This window comes from Meriones unguiculatus, chromosome 20, assembly GCF_030254825.1.
Source record: "Meriones unguiculatus strain TT.TT164.6M chromosome 20, Bangor_MerUng_6.1, whole genome shotgun sequence".
Classification (NCBI taxonomy): domain Eukaryota; kingdom Metazoa; phylum Chordata; class Mammalia; order Rodentia; family Muridae; genus Meriones; species Meriones unguiculatus.
The window spans coordinates 58,746,057-58,763,382 of NC_083367.1; the positions used below are offsets into that span (position 1 = coordinate 58,746,057).

General features: G+C 45.3%; 1 protein-coding gene across 4 annotated transcripts in view; it reads left to right on the plus strand.

Moving 5' to 3' along the window:
- Nucleotides 1-17,326, plus strand: part of Pde10a (phosphodiesterase 10A) — a 413,930-nt gene that overhangs the window by 193,037 nt on the left and 203,567 nt on the right. For 2 of the 4 annotated variants that reach the window (XM_060373559.1, XM_060373555.1), the window contains exon 2: nucleotides 4,724-4,858. In XM_060373559.1, the coding sequence (XP_060229542.1) occupies nucleotides 4,810-4,858 (49 nt within the window). In that variant the 5' untranslated portion in view covers nucleotides 4,724-4,809. The remainder of the gene's footprint in view (nucleotides 1-4,723; nucleotides 4,859-17,326) is intronic. The other 2 variants (XM_060373560.1, XM_060373556.1) reach the window with 1 other exon arrangement.

Here is a 17,326-nt window from a genome sequence, read left to right on the forward strand (position 1 = left end):
TGCAAATGCACACATAGGTGTCTTTTCTGATTGTCTCCATTTTATTAAGTTTTGCAGCAGGCTGGAGAGTAACTCGGGCTTTAAGAGCACTGGCTGCTCTTGTAGGACTCTGGTTCAGTTCTGAGCACCGGTACAGTAGCTCACAGACATTTATAACTCCAGTTTCAGGGGACCCAACATCCTCTTCTGGCCTTCACAGCAATCCTCTTGTGTAGGATTGTTCTAGCTATTCTGAGTTTTTTGTTTTTCGATATGAAGCTTAGAATTGTTCTTTCAAGGTCTGTAAAGAATTGTGTTAGTATTTTGATGGGGATTGCATTGAATCTGTAGATTGCTTTTTGGTAAGAGGGGCATTTTTACTATGTAAATCCTACTGATCCATGAGCATGGAAGATCTTTCCATCTTCTGATATCTTTTTCAATTTCTTTCTTCAGAGACTTGAAGCTCTTGTCATACAGATCTTTCACTTGCTTGGTTAGGGTTACACCAAGGTACTTTATGTTTTCTGTGGCTATTGTGAAGGGTGTTGTTTCCCTAATTTCTTTCTCAGCCCATTTGTCTTTTATATACAGGAAGGCTACTGACTTTTTTTTTAAAGTTAATTTTGTATCCAGCCACTTTGCTGAAGATGTTTATCAGCTATAGGAGTTCTGTGGTAGAATTTTTATACTATCTACTTATATATACTATCATATCATCCTCAAATAGCAATACTTTGACTTCTTCCTTTACAATTTGTATTCCCTTGGTCTCCTTTAGTTGTCTTATTGTTCTAGCTTTAGTTGTCTTATTGTTCTAGCTAGGCAGCCTTGTTTTGAACAGGGACAAATCTTAAGATTATGAATGAGAATAAATTATTCAGAAGACAAATGCCAAGAGAATCCAATCATACAAATCAGCTGTCTGCATGCATAGGGACAGAAAGATCAGTGGTATCCGGAGCCAAGGGGAGGTGGAGATGTCGAGTTACTGAGTGGTAGGGACAGAGTTTCTGATTTATGAGAAGAAAAACATTCTGGAGATAGGTGGTAGCAATGGCTAAATAATGAGACTATGACTAATGCCAGAGTCAAGCCCTTTATAACTGTCAAAAGTAGACTTTTTTTTTTTCCTGCTCAAGGATGTTTATGATTTAAAAAAAAATCAAGAATAATGGCTAGAAATATTTTGATTCCAAGCCATTTCATTCCATTCAGACATCTCAAACAACATCAGGTACCTCATTTCCCTTTCATCTTGAAGGCATCTACTCTCATTGGCTTCTTTGCCAAAGTAAAAAGGAGGGACTCACATCCTCAGGTTCAGAGGACTCTAGCCTTTGCTGGGTTCACTCTCTCAACTTCTTCCTTTGTCTCTTGAGGTCTTGGCTGGGGCCCAAACTTGAGTCCAGATAACACCCTGGGCTTCATAAGTCTGTATGAGAGTTCACTCCAAGGCCCCAGGCCTGCGGGAGGTCTTTTGTTTGGAGCACATCTGTTCCTGATTATTGTCAGGATGGGGAACTTCTAGGGGCTTCCAGGGCATAAGCCTCTGCGTTGTGAACTTGAGCTCCCATCATGGTGGAGGGAAGAAAGGGAGGCATGAGCACCCAGCCGACGAAATTAGGGCAGGAAGTGACCTGAAGAAATCTCTTGTGCAGTTCCACCCGGAGGAGACTCTGCCAGAAGGTTGGGGCTGGGCCACACTCTTCACAGCAATGCCCAGGAGTAAAGTCCCCAGTGTGAGTGACCCCTTACACACTGAGAGGGACTCAGGGTGTGCTAATGCGAGTGTGTACATGTATGTGAATGCATATGGGTAAATGTGTGTGCCCCTATGTGGCGTATATATGTGTTCATGTGTGCATGGCTCTCTTCATCTCTCCATACTTCTTCCCTTCATTGAGAGTTTCTCTGCAGAGAAATGTTATTATTTCTCCCTGGCGGAGAATGGTCTTGTTAGAGACTTGTAATCCTGGAGCCTGCTGCATGGTTATTCTAGGGGGGAAATGTCTAAGCCGAGCACTGGGTCAAATGTGGAAGGCATTTATTTGACACAGGCCCCACACTCCTTTTGGCGAGATTCTGAGCACATGTGCAGTGTGTCACTGCACACTTCTCGTTTCACCATTAACGATTTTAAAAACCTGATTTTCATCTGTACAAAAACATGGTGGCATGCTGTAGCTACATCTGTACCCGCCGATCTGTAAGCCTTGTCGGCTACAGAGTAGAAGAGAGGGCACAACGCTGTTGGCACGTAGGCTGTCAAGAGTGTCACCAGCGCCCACCCCACTTGCCCACTAAAGGGCACCTTGTTCCACTTGCCCCTTCTGGGCTGTGTGCCCACTGTCACAATTCAACAGCATGTCCATGGTGGCATCTGGGCCTGGCCCACTTGACACCACCCCAGTGCCAGCCACATGGGCCTGGGCTCTTGCCAACGGTACCACCATCTTGCCACCCATCCTGGAGCTCTGATTTATGCAGCTTCTGCTCATGTAAAGCAAGGAGAAAAGTCCACCTCTATCCATTCCACTTACCAGGCTGTGGGCAGGGGGAAAGGGTGCATGCCCTAGATGCTCCAGAGCCTCATCCTACATGTTCACACGTTTTTTTTGTTTTTGTTTGTTTGTTTTGTTTGTTTTGTTTGTTTGTTTTGGTATTCCTGTTTTGGGAAGCTACCATATATATGTAGAATGTCTTCTGCCACCTTCAGCCTCGGGAACTGAATCTGATTTGTTACAGGGAAACTCCTGGACCATAAATGCATGAACAAATGGATACTCCTTTTGTTATTGAGTTCTTGTTTCCTCTTCTCTGATGACAGACCTTCATAGTCCCAAGACACATCGTATGCAATTTTCCAGGCCCATCTGAGGAGACTCCACCCTGCAGCTGGGCAGGAGTGTTGGGCTCTCAATATTACCTCCTGACCTCCATGACCACCTTGAATTGTGTTATACAATTCAAGCAGTTACCAGCTTTGGTTCACTTTGATCCAAATTTTTATCTGCTGATTTTTAGTCTCTACTCACTTCTCTTATTTTTAGGCTTTTGTTCTTTTAGATTCAGACATGAATAAGATGTTCTGGACTCTGAAAGGAGTTCACAGCCCAGACACTCAGGACTGGAGGCCTGGAGGTACAAGAATGGTGAACACATGGTTTGTGCTCCTTCCCACAGAGGGAAGACAGGAAAGTCATGGCATCCCATTCAGCAGATTCCAGGTAGAGAGGCCTGGCATGCAACAAGAAGCCAGGACTGTCCAACCCAAAGACTGATTTCAAGGTTGAGGCATGTGTGTATTGTGATTGGTTGGGTGATACAGTCATTGGGGTTGGTATTGAGTGGAAGCTGCTGTACTCCGGTGCTATCTTGTATAGTAACTGCAAACTCTACTTAAGATGTCATGTCAAGTGAATTCAAGTTCATCCAAGTACTGTGTCTATGATGGGTAGTTGACTCACCAACACTGTTTCAAAAACTCTTAAGATATCTTGTGATACTATAGAACCTACTTCAATCCCAGATAGTATCCATCAGTGCCTTTCCCATGCCAGCACAATTTACTCTACAGACAGGAACATAGAAATTATGTCCAACTAGCTGCCATGCAGTGCTTCAGTTTTCTCTTTTTGTTCCGTATTAAATAAAAGGTTCAGAGGCCCATGAACACCATTAGCCATACCCTAGCACACCACCCAGGGCAGTCCTCCTACCCCAATGGGGCATTATATTAAGCTGTCTTCAAGCTGTTGAGTTTTCTCCAGCCATCTCCTCTATCATCAGCCTTTTCCATCACATATCCCTTTGCTGTTGCCCTCCATCTGTGCCTTTCCCAAACCACACAGACAGCTTGGCTAGCCTGCTACACCATGGTTCCCAGATTAATAGTCCCCTTCAATGGGAGTGGACTCCCACAGCAAACCCTAGGGGTTCCTCTGCATTCTCAGTTACTCTCAGAGTTAAACATGGTGGGCACAGGTAGAGGACAAGATTTTGGCTTCTCTTTCAAATGCTAAACATTTCTAAAGTTCATTGTAGGTTGGGATGTCTAGGCTGCTAAAGACTATGACTTAGACCGGACTGAAACCCGCGCTCTTCTGCGTCTCACTGCAGTGCTGAAACATCCCACGATTGACTATAGGCATGTGACACCCATCACTGAATCAACATCGTGTAGTTGGGAACTGATGAGGGCGCGGCACATGCCTGGTCTGTCTTTCATAGGTCAGCTCAATACAGCATGGCACAAGCTCCCACATTCGCGCCTCTCTCTTCTTCATCTGTCAACCCATCTGACTGAGAGGCACAGCTCTCTCCCCTGTGGACTGCATCCCAGAGGAGTCTCTGAACAGATCAACTGAGCTGCAGCTCCCCAGGAAAATGTCCCCAGTGAAGTACCCCTTGCAAAGCACCTTGGGTAGCTGACTTGCTGAGGCCATTTGCAGGGCACAAGCTGGATATTTGTCCTGAAGGGTCTTCCTGGTCTTCAAAGATCCCAGCCAATGGTTTTAGGCTGGGTTGACGTGTGCACTTACATTCTATGATATGTGTTTGGGTTCATCTTGAATCTGACCGTGTGTAATGGTGTCAAATGGGGACCCCAAGTGGAAGGTGATGAGAGCCTTTCTCACACCATACACACCTTGTAAGACGGGAGATTCCCAGAGAGATCTTACCCAGACTGGATGGTGTTTAACTATACTTGACATTAATGCCACAACCTTGTTCTCTCCAGCAGGCTGCCTCCCGTTCGCATGTAAAGGTGGGAGCAAAGGCTCCTCTTTACTGGCACTGCGGAGCCACACAGACACTTGGGGGCAGATGAGCAATGACTCCACAGAAGGTGCCGTGGACTCCTGCAATGCAACAGGTATGAGAAAACCCGTGACGACAGCAACTTCAGGACCATACTGCCAGCCATTCCTTATAGTTCCTTATATTGCTTGTTACTATGACCTGGAACCTCATGAACAAAATGTCCAGGAAAATAACCCGCAGCTTGGAGGGACATTGAGACCATATGATGTTAGCAAAAGACCAAATAGAGAAATGGTCTCACCCAGAAGTTTGAAGCACTTTAAAAGACTTCTTATTTTCAGAAGTTAGAGCAGGCTCCTTCTTGATAAATGTAACCATCAAATTAATAACTCAGCCCTTCAGTAGAGGTCATTGTTGCTTACCAACAAGCAAGAGTGCTTGCTATGAAGATAATGTCCACTATTTACATCCGATGGCTTTATTGTTAAACCAACTATTGGCAAAACACTCTTAATTAATCTAATCTTTTCATGAAAACAGGCTACCAGAACCTTAAAAAAATTCCACAAATGCACAATGGAGATGGATATCCCTTTCTTTTCTAAGACAGAGAACAAAGGGCCTTCTTCTGTATAGCTTTTGTGTATAAGGGATGTGAACTAATGTGTACATATTCCGTAAAGAACATTGATGATTTAAGAAATCCCATCCAAGTCTAGCTCAATGAGCCAATAAGTTATTGAAGTTACTTAACAGAAGCTTGACCCAAAGACAGCTACATGAATGAAAAGCCCACCCAGCATAGGCTTATAACTAAAAAAAAAAAAAAAAGCATCCCTTGAGCTCACTGCCCAACTGGCAGTCATCTTAGCCTGAGGGTCTTGTCTTCGTTCTCTCATCTATTGTTTACTGCTTTGAGGAAGTATAGCATGTGAGTCTTTTAAATGTCTGCCCTTAAAGCACTGCCGAGAGGGAGTGCTTCAGTTGAAAGGAAATATTAACAAATACACAAAACCAACTTCAAAAGTATGTGTGCTGTTGGGAAACTTTCTTAGCTCTTTCTTTGCACATAACTATGAAAACCAGGTCTTTTGCTCATGGCAACAAAGGTCTCTGTTTAGCTGAGTGTGCTCCACTGGCCACATTGGCTCCTTCTCTTGTGAATACTGTTTTAGTGCCTTCCCTGTATGGATTGTTCCTAACAGGGAGTAAAAGACAGTGTTTGCCCCAGCAGCTCTCTACCTGGCACAAGAGAGGGGGAGCAAGGGTGCTGTATTCCAGAGACTGAGCAGTGCCCCGAAGAAAGGAAAGTTCACAAGAGGTCAGTGGACAGTGCAGGAGAGCTACAGACAGGAAGGGTTCCAGGTCTCTGGATGGCTGGAGCCTGAGCACAGAACTCGGCAGATGCAGGGAAGAACATCCCAGATACAGATGAGAGCCAATGTCGAGGCTAAGCTTTGCTAGGTGAGCAAGCATAAAGTGTAAACCACGGGGCAGTGGGCGTGGAAAGGAGCCAGGCCCTGCAGTCCGCAGAGGAAATGGGAGTTTCGGAAATATGCAGATTTGAAGCCAAGCCATGAAGTAATGCAATGGGTCCTACATGGAATAAAGAAATAGCAGGAGAGTAAGATGCGCAGAAGGGAGTCCTTGGCAGTTCCGAGAGTGACCACACTGGGAGAGACCTGTGTCAGGTGACTCCATGGAGAGAACAGAAGAGAGAGAAAAGTGGTCCTCCTGGGTGGGCTCTGCTTTCTGCTTCTGCCCCGGACCCTGTCGATACAATGAAGAAACTTGGGGAAGATGCTAGTGTGGGAGTGGAAACAGTAATGGCCGAGCTGTAGGCATGCTGACCTCTAAGGTTCTTTCAGACACGCATCCAAACAATGCTGAGCAGGCTTAGATATATAAGCTTTCCTTTCTGCCTTGGCTTCCCACAGGCTCCAGAAAAAAACAGTGCTGGGATTACAGGCGTACACCACCACACTCTTTTATGTGGTGCTGGGAATGGCACCTGGGCGTTATGTGTACTAAGTAAATGTTCTCCTGACCAAGCCACATCTTGATCTTTGAAGCTTTAGTGGAAGAAAAATATTAATGATGTGGCTAAGGAATGCCAATAAGTTGGGAGTGGCAGGGGAAAGAGAAAGGTCCTGGCCTTTAATTTTGGCTCATTTGGTTCCTTGGTCTTTATTCTGGTCCAACCCCTATCCTAAGATTTACAGAACCAGGAACTGGACTTTCCAAAGTTATGATTTCATCAGAACTTAAACCGTGGGGGACAACATTTCTAAGGACCAGGCTACTCCATCTGTGCTGCATGGGACATTGCCTTATGCTGAGACATCTAGGAAGCCAACACAGGTAGAGGATGCCTAGTGGACATGGAAAGGGGTTGCCCCGAAGGTCCTTTTATGTTTACCATGGTGACATCGCCAGAATGTTTTTGTTGCTCGGTTGAGAAAATTTTTCTGGTGATTTGATTTTGCCTTTCAGAGCTCATTGTTTTCCTCTTCTTCAGACCCAAGCACAGCTGTGATAGCATTAGTTGTGAAGTTCGCTGTTGGAAGCAGGATGCTGGAAGCAGGACTCTGGGCATACCTGTGAAGGATTGTCTAGACTCAGATCAGCCTCTGAGAATGTCTGTGCAAGAAGGTCCCTCTTAATTGTGGGCGGGGCCATTCACTGAGCAGGGAAGGCTGAACTGTATGAAGTTAAAAAAGCACCAACAGGCTTGCACAAACTCCTGGCTGTCTGCTCTTCACTGCAGATGTAAGGTGGCCAGTCTCCTCAGGCTCCTTCACTGCGGCTTCTTCTCTATGCTGGGCTGTAACTTGGAGCTGTGAGCCTCTTTAAGATGCCTTTGTCAGGGTATTTAATCACAGCAACAGAAGAAAGACCGTGGAAACGATGAACATTCGCCATGTCAGCATCCCTCAGAAGTGAGGCTGTCTTCTCTGGGGCACACCGAGTGTGCAGCTGCCATGTTTGAGAGTCTAGCGGTCCCTCCCCCCATCCCCATCCCCTTCTCTAGGGACTGACAGTGGAGTATCAAGGTTTAGATCTGGAATTAAATCTTTTTCTCTCTCTTCCTCTCTCTCTCATTTTTCAACCAAGATCCAAAGTAGACTGCAGGGTGTGGTGGTCAGCTTTGTCATCTGATATAATCTAGCATCATCCAGAAAGGGTCTCAATGATGAGGAATTGTCTGGATGGGGTTGGCATGAGGGCATGCTTGCAAGAACTCTTTCTTTCTTCTCTCCTCCTTCCTTCTTTCCTTCCATTTGAGACAGGTCTCACTATGTAGCCCTTGGTAGCCTAGAAATCCCTGTATTGACCATGTTGATCTTATACTCAATCTTCTTGACTTTGCCCCTGCCTCAGAGTATTAGGGTTAAAGGCATGTGCCACTGGGCCTGGCTGAGATATTTTAACACAGAACACAGACTAACATGCATACATTTATTACTGTTTGTCCCTGATCACAGATGTACCTAGAGTTCCTGCCTACTTGACTTGCCCTCAGTTATGGACGGTGGCCTTCATCCATTAGGCTAACTTTGTCAGGGCATTTGTCACAGCAACTGGAAATGAGACTAAGATATAGGAGAGTATGACAAAGTCAAAATCAGGATCTCTGGTTCAGTCTTAGGAAGGATTGTCCACAAGAATCTCTGAGTCCCATCCACAACACCTGGATAGCTAGGAGGGAGGGGCCTGGATCTGGACTATTGACTAGGGATGCATAGTTGGCTGTGGTGAGAGGACTACCCTGGGCAAATTGACCCAGGTGCTTAATAAGATGATTAATCTGGCTGGTTGTTCACAGCTGAGATGTCATCTGCTTCGACATCACCTGTCTCAGAAGTAGAGACATTAGAATCAAACCAGCAACCAGGTTCCCCCAAAGCCTTGCCTTGAGACCAGGTCATCCTAATCACCACTGGCTGGCCGCTGTCTTCTGGGAGCACAGCAGTCAAGCCCGTGTGCAGTGTGATGTGAGAGGACAGCGCAAGCTGTTTAAAGGGAGAGTGGTCAGGCCCTTGATCATCAAGACAAGTAGAAGACATGAGTAGTGAGGGAGAAGAGGTATTACCTCATGGGCCACTATCATGGCTGGGTGTAGGGTCAGGCTGTGGACTTCATAGTCTGATGAAAGAATCAGTCATGACTTCAGATTATGGAAGTCAGGTACTGAACTAGAAAGATGCTTCTGCTCAGCTGTCTGGTTCTGCCCTCTAACTCTTGCTGTGCAGATCCACTTAAAGGATATTTGCTCTTCACAGATCTACTCTTCAGGACCTTTTAGCTGCTGAAATACCACCCGTGCATCTCTCCCATACTGGCCAACACCTGCTATCATTAGCGTACTTTCAGGAGTGAAGGAGGGAGTTTGGTAGTCACAGGAGAATGCACATAAGCTCCATGTGTCTCCTAGGAATACAGTCTGTGGCGGTTCAAGTGAGAACATCTCCATGGGCTCACATATTTGAACACTCACTTCCCAGTGGATGGTGCTGTTTGGGGAGGTTCAGCCTTGTTGAAGTAAGTTTGTCATTGGAGGTAGGCTTTGGGAATTTAAAGGCTCGTGCCATCTCTAGAATGCTGTCTCTACTTTGCGCTTGTGGCTCAAGACGCGAGCTCTCAGCATTCTGCTCCAGATACCATGCCTGCCTGCTGCCATGATGGACTCTTATCCCTCTGCAACTGAAAGGTCATGGTGTTTTGTCACAACCACAGAAGCAAGAGTAACTAACATACTCCCTGTGAAGAAACCCAAGGCTTCTGATAAACGGCATACTTCTTCCTTCTGCGGCTGCTTTTTCTTGATGTTACCTTGACCAGGTACCCTACCTGGAAGGGCATTGCTTGGGTGTTTCTGCCCTGATCACCCCCACTCTCTGTGGAGTAGCACAAGTGGGTCCTACTGAACCTTTTTCTGTGTGTGTGTGTGTGTGTGTGTGTTCAGCTGGCTGTGTGGATTGTTCAAGGGACTGTAGCCAGCAACCCCCACAGTTTGTTCTGGCCCTAAGCCTGTGGACTTGAGCCAGCTCCCAAGTACACACAGGATCTCTAGGAGGAGCTACATGGTTGAATGTGATGCTCTAGCTGGTCTTACTCCTCAGCGAGTACTCACAGGGGCTTTGGGATATGGTACTATAGCCCAGAAACAACAAATGAGAGGGGAAAGAAAGAACTCGAAGCTTCGTGTTCCACAACAGGAGGAGGCCTACAGCTACGCTTTGCATCCTTTCACCTTGGTGATGTGGTTTTAGGATTTGAAAAGTCATGTCCTTGCTCTGGGGATATCAGACCCCTGTATCCCTTCTTAGAGAAGCTCCCATGGCTGGAAAAACAGAGGGCCTCTTAGCCCTCTCTGTCCCTCAGCCCCATATGCTCCAGAGCCACCAGCCATGTCCAGAAGGAACAGGGTGAGAGAGACAAAGTGCCTTAGGGTCTAGGTTGGAGGATAGGAGATGGGACATGCCTGAAAGCTTGGGTCATATTTTATTGCTTTTTACCCAGAGCCAAGGTTATTGGTAGAGGCAGAGTGAATTCTGAATAACTTAGGGTGAGCAGGCTTTCGGAACATTTAGATGTGCGATTTCTCTCATCTCTGTCCTTAAGAGCCCTTCAGACTCCTTGTTAAGAGTCTCCATGCTCCTTGCTTCTCAGATTCACTTTGAAGCCAGCTTTCGAGCTCACCTTTGAAGCTTGAGCCAGGCTACTGTCGTCACTGTGTGTAGAGGGGTGCCCACGGGCAGCAGAGTGAGTGACAAGGACCACCCGCTGTGTCTTACCTTAGTGTTCTTATTATGGCCATACTCACAGAAATCAAGAGCATCTCTAAAAGTTTTTTTTATTTTTATTTTTTTTAAACCTCCACTGTTGCACTGCCCAAAAAGACAGATGGAGGCAAAAGCCACAAGGACATTGCCTCACGCAGAGAACTCCCAAGATAGCCTTCTAGAGAAAGGACCCGGTTACGACAATTGCCGACCAGGTTCAGGGGTGGAGCAAGGCCGCAGAGCCTGAGGCCTGGTGTTAGACTTAGTTGTTGCATTCAACTGTCTAGTTAAAAATCATTGACCAGGGACGGTGGCTAGTATGGACTATCATTGTGATGGATTTCAAATCATTTGGAAGAGGTCTCTTCTCTCTTCGTGTGTCTCTCAGAAGCATTTTCACGTGGCACTAACAGGACAGAGCGCCCACCCTGAATGTGGGTGAGCGATCCATCGGGAATCTGGACCCCTGACTGAATGAAAAAGGAAAGTGGGAGAAAGTCAGCTGAGCAGCAACATGACCCCTGCGGCTTCCGGGCTGCGTGTGCCCTGTGACCAGCTGCCTCACGTTCCCACTGTTACGCTTCCCCATCACGGCAAACTGCCTCCCTCCGAAACCTGGGAGCTTTCCCTCGCCCTCGCTTTGCTTCTGTTGACTAGTTCGTCACGATGATGAGGCAGCTAATCCATCAGACTGCAAACAAACTGAGGCCCTGCCCTGGAAAGGCAGCAGAGCCTTCGTTTCACGAGGGTGAGGTGTTCTTGGAATAAGCGCAATGTGCACACATCGCCTCTGAGAGACGCAGCATAATGTCTGATCTATTAGTTGATTCTCCAGTTGCCATGACGACAAAGTATCTTACAAGAAGCAACCCTGAGACGGGAGGGGTTATTTTGGCTCACAGTTGGAGGGTTCAGCACGCTGTGGCAGGGAAGTGACGGGCAGCAGCTGAAGGGCAGCTGGTCACATTGTACTTGCAGTGAAGAAGCAAGGAGGAATCACTGTGCTCAGCTAGCTTTTCTATAGTCCTTTTATATAGTCAGGTACTCCAGGCAGGAATTGGCGCTGCCATTTTTAAGGGTGAGTTTAGAGCTCTTGGTTAACCCAACCAAGATGATCCCTCACAGGCATGCTCAGAGGCTGACCTAATCTAAATCCCCCATTGACCAACGTTTGTGAGAGCCTGTATCTTAGGTTAATTCCAGATTCTTTGAGGTTGACAAGACCAACCATCAAATCTGTGAAAACAGGTTTCAAAGTGCAGGGCAAGCAGAGGGGTTTCCCATACATCCTGTCACTAACTATATGGCAACAGACACTGCGAGTCTGTGGTGGATATTTGACCTTTCCCGGGCAAGATGCCCTTGGTTCTTATGCAGCTTAGATACCGTAGTGAATGAGGCTCACAGAGCTTTTCAGTCCCCACGTAGGTCCTCCCTCAAAGGCAGAACCTGGCTCCTGTCAGCTCTGTTCCCTGCCTCTCTGGTCCTCTCACTGCCCTTCATTGTAACACTCTCAACTGTAGCTGTCATTTCTGTCACTCCCCTGACCGGAGCAAGCTCATCTTTAGAGTTATCCCCCTGCGCCTCAGGTGGATTCCTACAGTGTCAAAAGCCCCGTTCCTTCATGGTCACACCTGTGATGTCCTCTGAAAAGTAGCATGGTCATAGGGACAGGGCGTTGTCCCATGCGTCAGAGATTAGAATCCAGCCCCGGGGCACCCGTGATGACGTCTGCTCTCCAGCAAGCTCACCGACAGCAACCTGGTAATGAGTTCTGTTTTCACCATGGGTTAAAAGTTGGCCCTGTGGGAAGAAGATGGAGAAAGAGTTGGGTGTTTGTGAAAGGTTACATTTCACAGGGGTGGTGGTTCTTTCATTCCCAGAAGCTTCTTTGCAGTTTAATACCGCCAGAGCACAGCCCCTTTGAGGCAAGGTATCAGCTGGACTGCCACAGGGCACATGTAAACTTTAAGACCTGACACAAGGTAGCTCATCCTTCTGGGGCTCGCATACTATCTTAAGGGAAAATACAGACACGAATAGTATCCATCAGCCCTGAGATGGCTTGCACATCTCCTTCCCATGCCTTTCTGTTGTCCTTTCTCTCACCCCAAGCTGAAATGGGAGCGTGTGTGGGTTCCCACTCATCAGCTCCATATCACACAAAGGCCCCTCTATCTGGGCGATTCCTTTGACCTTCAGTTAAGTGGCTGTTGTTCTTTAACATTTGTGGAGTTATATCTAGTCTTTAGCCCTAAACTTACTTAAACCATTATGGTATTATTTCACAGTTTATTTTGATTACCTGATTCTATGGTTCTTAAGGATGAGCTTTGTATATGATGTCATAATCTCAGTGTTAAAATGTTGGACAATCCTGAAGGAGGCTATGAAGCCTTCCTTTACTCATGCTCCAAGCACACATGCTTGTATGCATGCACACATATGTGCAGACACTCACATTTACATGTACCCATACTCAAATATCCACATATGTGCATACACATTCATGTACATAGGCATACCCACACATATGCATGCATGTGAACACACATGAAGCTTACTAACCACCCCTTTGTGATACCCAAGTGTCCCATTCTTATATCTGCTCTGCCCACCCCTTCCCTTTCAAGATATGGATTTTCTTTATGGCAATGCTGCTTCCTTGACTTCTGTAGACTCAGAAATTATCCAACATTATATCAGAAAGAATAAGGCCTGTTCCAGATTTGTAGTGTCTGGTGTACACCGAGTCTTCCTGAAGGAATATATAAACAACAAAAACAACAAAGCCCCAACCATGGCTAGGGTTCTGAATTTAAGCAGAAAACAAAAGAAACATGCCTGGGTAAATTCACGGCTCTCTAGATTACAGGCTGGCATCTGTCAGCTGATCCCGAGAACCTGGTGCTCTACAAGTTTCTTCTTCCTGTGGGAAATTGTGGCCAAGCCTCCGACATCAACAGTGGGGATTTCTTCTGTAGTATCCTTCTCTTTTGGCATACAAAAGTGAACAGCTTCATAGCTATTCTTTTTGAAATGCATACAAGGCACTTAACTAAGCTAGGGTAACCTGCAAGGCACAATGGCTTCCCCTTGTCCATGAGGTATTTGTGTCAAGGCTCCTGTGGATGTGCAGAGCCATAGGAAACCCCGTGGCATGGTGCTATCCATCTCTGCTAAGCATTGCCACGTACCATGGCCACCATGTTTGCATGTTTTAAGTGTGACAGCAGAAATTTCCTTCCTTTATCTTTTTATATTCTTGCTCAGTTTCACTGGTAGGCAGTTCACTCTAACTAGGATCAGAGCAACCCCGGGAAATCTTTTTTTTTCTTTGTATATTTTAATTTTTAACATAAAGGCAGTTTCAGCCTTCCCTTTCCTCCCTTTCCTCTCTTCCTTCCCTTTCACATATCTGAATCACCAACATGCTTTTCTTGCACCTTAGGGTCATTATTCAAATAAAATAAGAGTCATCTGAACACCACCCCGGTGGTTTGACAGCCCCTTAAGTCAATCTGATAACTAAGACAGCTGTTAAACAGCTAACAGGTCAGTAAGTATGCACAGCGTGGCTAAGCTCTGTGAGGAGACGTTTCTGTCTAAGGAGAGATGGAGGATGCCACAAAATAAAATCATGTTGCTCAGAATGGCATACAACTTCACACTTATGGATTATTTATTTATGGAATTTTCCATTTAACATTTTCAGACCTCACCTGACCTTAGCTAACTGAAACCTTCAAAGCAAACCCACAGGTAATGGAAGGCAGTAATATCATGCAGAGGATCTCTGGCATGGGAAGCTGGTTGTTCAGCAATTTCCCAACTGGCTCTGCAGACAGCCCCGGCCCAGTAAGCGCTCACCTCACTTCTCTGACCTCTGCTCATTTATATCTACAAAGCCATCAGCATGTCAGTTTCCTCCTCCATCCAAGAGAAAAAGTCACACAAGGGTGAAATGACAGCTTCACTTCTAGAAGGTTATAGGGCTCCTCATTATTGACACCAGGGTGTAGAAGTTTAATTTGGCATTCATTGAATTAATTCTGTCCTTTCATGACTCTCAGGCTCTCTGCCTTTTTTTATTGTTGTTGTTAGATGCACATATGTTTATATTTATTATATCCTCTGAATGGATCACTAAAAAAAAAAAAATGTCCCTCTTCATCCCTGCATGCATCATGGTCCCAGTTTTTATCCAGTCCAACAATCTCTGCTATTTGATTGGATCTGTAGCCCATTTACAGTTAGTGTTATTGGTGTGTTATAATTTACCTCTGCCATTTGCTTTCTTCTTTCTGTGCAACTCGTTCTCCTTTGTTCTTTTATTGCTCCTTGACTAATTTCTACATTGTGGAGAGGGTATCTTCTAAAGCAGCCCTTTCATTTCACAAATGGTGTCCTACTTTTTCCTCATCTAGTTTCAACACCCAGGTTTGTTCCACATCAAACCGATTCTCATGTTGAGGATCACAAACAGGACTTCCTCTGTGTGTCTTCAGCCTGGGATGTCTGCCTTCTCTTTGTGCACTGACTTTCAGTGGGCTCTTGTGTACGAGCAGTATCCACTGAGAAAGGCATGGGAGTCTAATGTATCATCGTATGTCTGTAGAGATAGAGGACATGGAAGTAAGAGCTCAAGAGGCCTTCTTTTATGGCTGCCTGCACTACAGCAGCTGAGAGCTGCTAACCTAACTATTGAAGAGTCTCCCAGTATCTAGGGGAAGAATTCATGGCATTTAATTTTTACTTAACCCCTAAGGAAACATCCTTTGATTGTTTTCATATCCGGAATATGAAAGATTAAAGGAGGGCCTCAGTTTGTGGTATGAAACCAATGCATGAGAAGTTAGATAAAAGTACTCCAAGGTGTCTGTGCTAAGGGTTGACAGAAACCAGATTCAGTGTGCTCAAAGGTGGCCTATGATGAGTGAGACTAGTGAAGTATTTTCTTTCCTGTCCATTTCCTTGTGGTTACAACTCCTTTTTTTTTTTTTATCATGACAAAATATATGTAACAGAGTTTGAAGCATACAGCTCTGTAGAGGTATAAAGTCATTCATGTTGTTATAAAGCATTACCATTCACCATCCATTCCCGGGTATTTCATCTCCCTAGCTGAACCTCTGGCCCCATCAAACGCTACCCACTGATACCTCATTTCAACCCTGGAGACAACCAGTCTGCCACTTGTCTCCATGAGCCATACTTAGAATCTTATGTAGGTAGAGCCATATTTTATTCGTCTCTAAGTGCCTGGCTTATTTCTCTTAGCACAATATTTTCAGGGTCTGTGCCCATTTCTAGGACCCATTTGTTCATGTCAACTTGAATTGCAGTCTTGTAATTTACTTTTAGCCTGAAGAACTTCCTTTCTTATTCTCATAGGAAAGACTGGTGAGCATCAGGCATCTCTGCTTTTGTTTATATGGATAAGTCTTTGCTTCGCCTTTGGTTTTTATTTTAGTTTTGTTGGATCTATGTGACTAAGCCTTTCCCCCCTCCGCACTTTGTGTCTTCCTGCTGCTTTAAAGCCTCCACTGTCCCCCAATTCTGCAGTTAGAAAAGTCTTCTGCTAACTGACAGGGCTCCCCCTGCTTACCCACCATTCTTCTCTTGCGGTTTCCTCCATGTCTCTGAATTTAACCAGTTGTCACTGACTTGTCTTCCTGCGATCTCTCATTGCATCTTTCCTGGAGTTGACTAAGTTTCCAGATAGTTATTTTAGCCATTCTTTTTATTTATTTATTTATTTTCTGAAGCTCTGTTTGCTGGCCTCCAACTTAGAGATCTGTCTGCCTCTGGCTCTCAAGTGCTAGGATTAAAAGCATGAGCCATTGTGACTTGCTTTTCAGTTATTCTATTTTTCTCTGAGTCTCACTTGTTTAATTTCTGTCTCTAACTTGTTCATTCTTTTTGCTTTAGCCCATGTATTCTGCTGCACTTTGATTTAGTTGTTGTACTTTTATTTCTGTAATTTCCACTTGGCTCCTTAATCTGGAGAGACGGATCTTGTGTTCTTGGCATGAAGAGAGGGAGCTTGTTCTTGGACTCTGGAAGGAGACCTTGTCATTGGTTTCAGCCATTGACCCAGCAGTCTTCCCCTCACTGAGCTATAGGCAGAGGATGGTTGCAGGAGTTGTGCCATTCCTCCACACTTTGCTAGATTTTTCTTGAATAGATTTTTTTTTCCCTTAGCTGTTTGCTTCTAGGACTGTTTCCAGAGACTTTAAATGGATTTTTATTTCAATAGGTTCTACCAGTCCCACTGGGGAACCTGGCCAAGGAGTTCCATACACTGCCGTGCAGGAAGTCAGGGAGTGACTCAGTCTTCACATTATGCACGGGTTTGTCTCAAGGAAAAAGTCTCATTTGTGTCTCTGTGTAGAAAAATTGTTCACTTTAGCAGAAAATGCGTTACAGAACTGTAGCTGTAACATAAATGTAGTTTTCCATTGACTTCACTTTGAGATAAGAGCTTTACTCCGGGCAAGGGAGCCCCATCTTTGACTGTGTGGCAGACTCCGGCCAACTCAAGGGAGCTGCCCAACTGGGTAACACTGGAGCCTCTCAATGAAAAATTGGTTAGGCTTGTGTTGGTGTTTCTTGGCTTGTTTTATTGGGTTTTGTTTTTAATTCTGCATCTTCTCTTTACCACCCAAATTTCTTTTTCAGTTTTTGTCTGTCTCTAGTCATTTAAACAACAACAACAAAACACTTTCCTGGATGAATATTTTGATTCACAGAAGCCAACAGTTAGGCAGGACTTGGGATTTGACACCTATGGT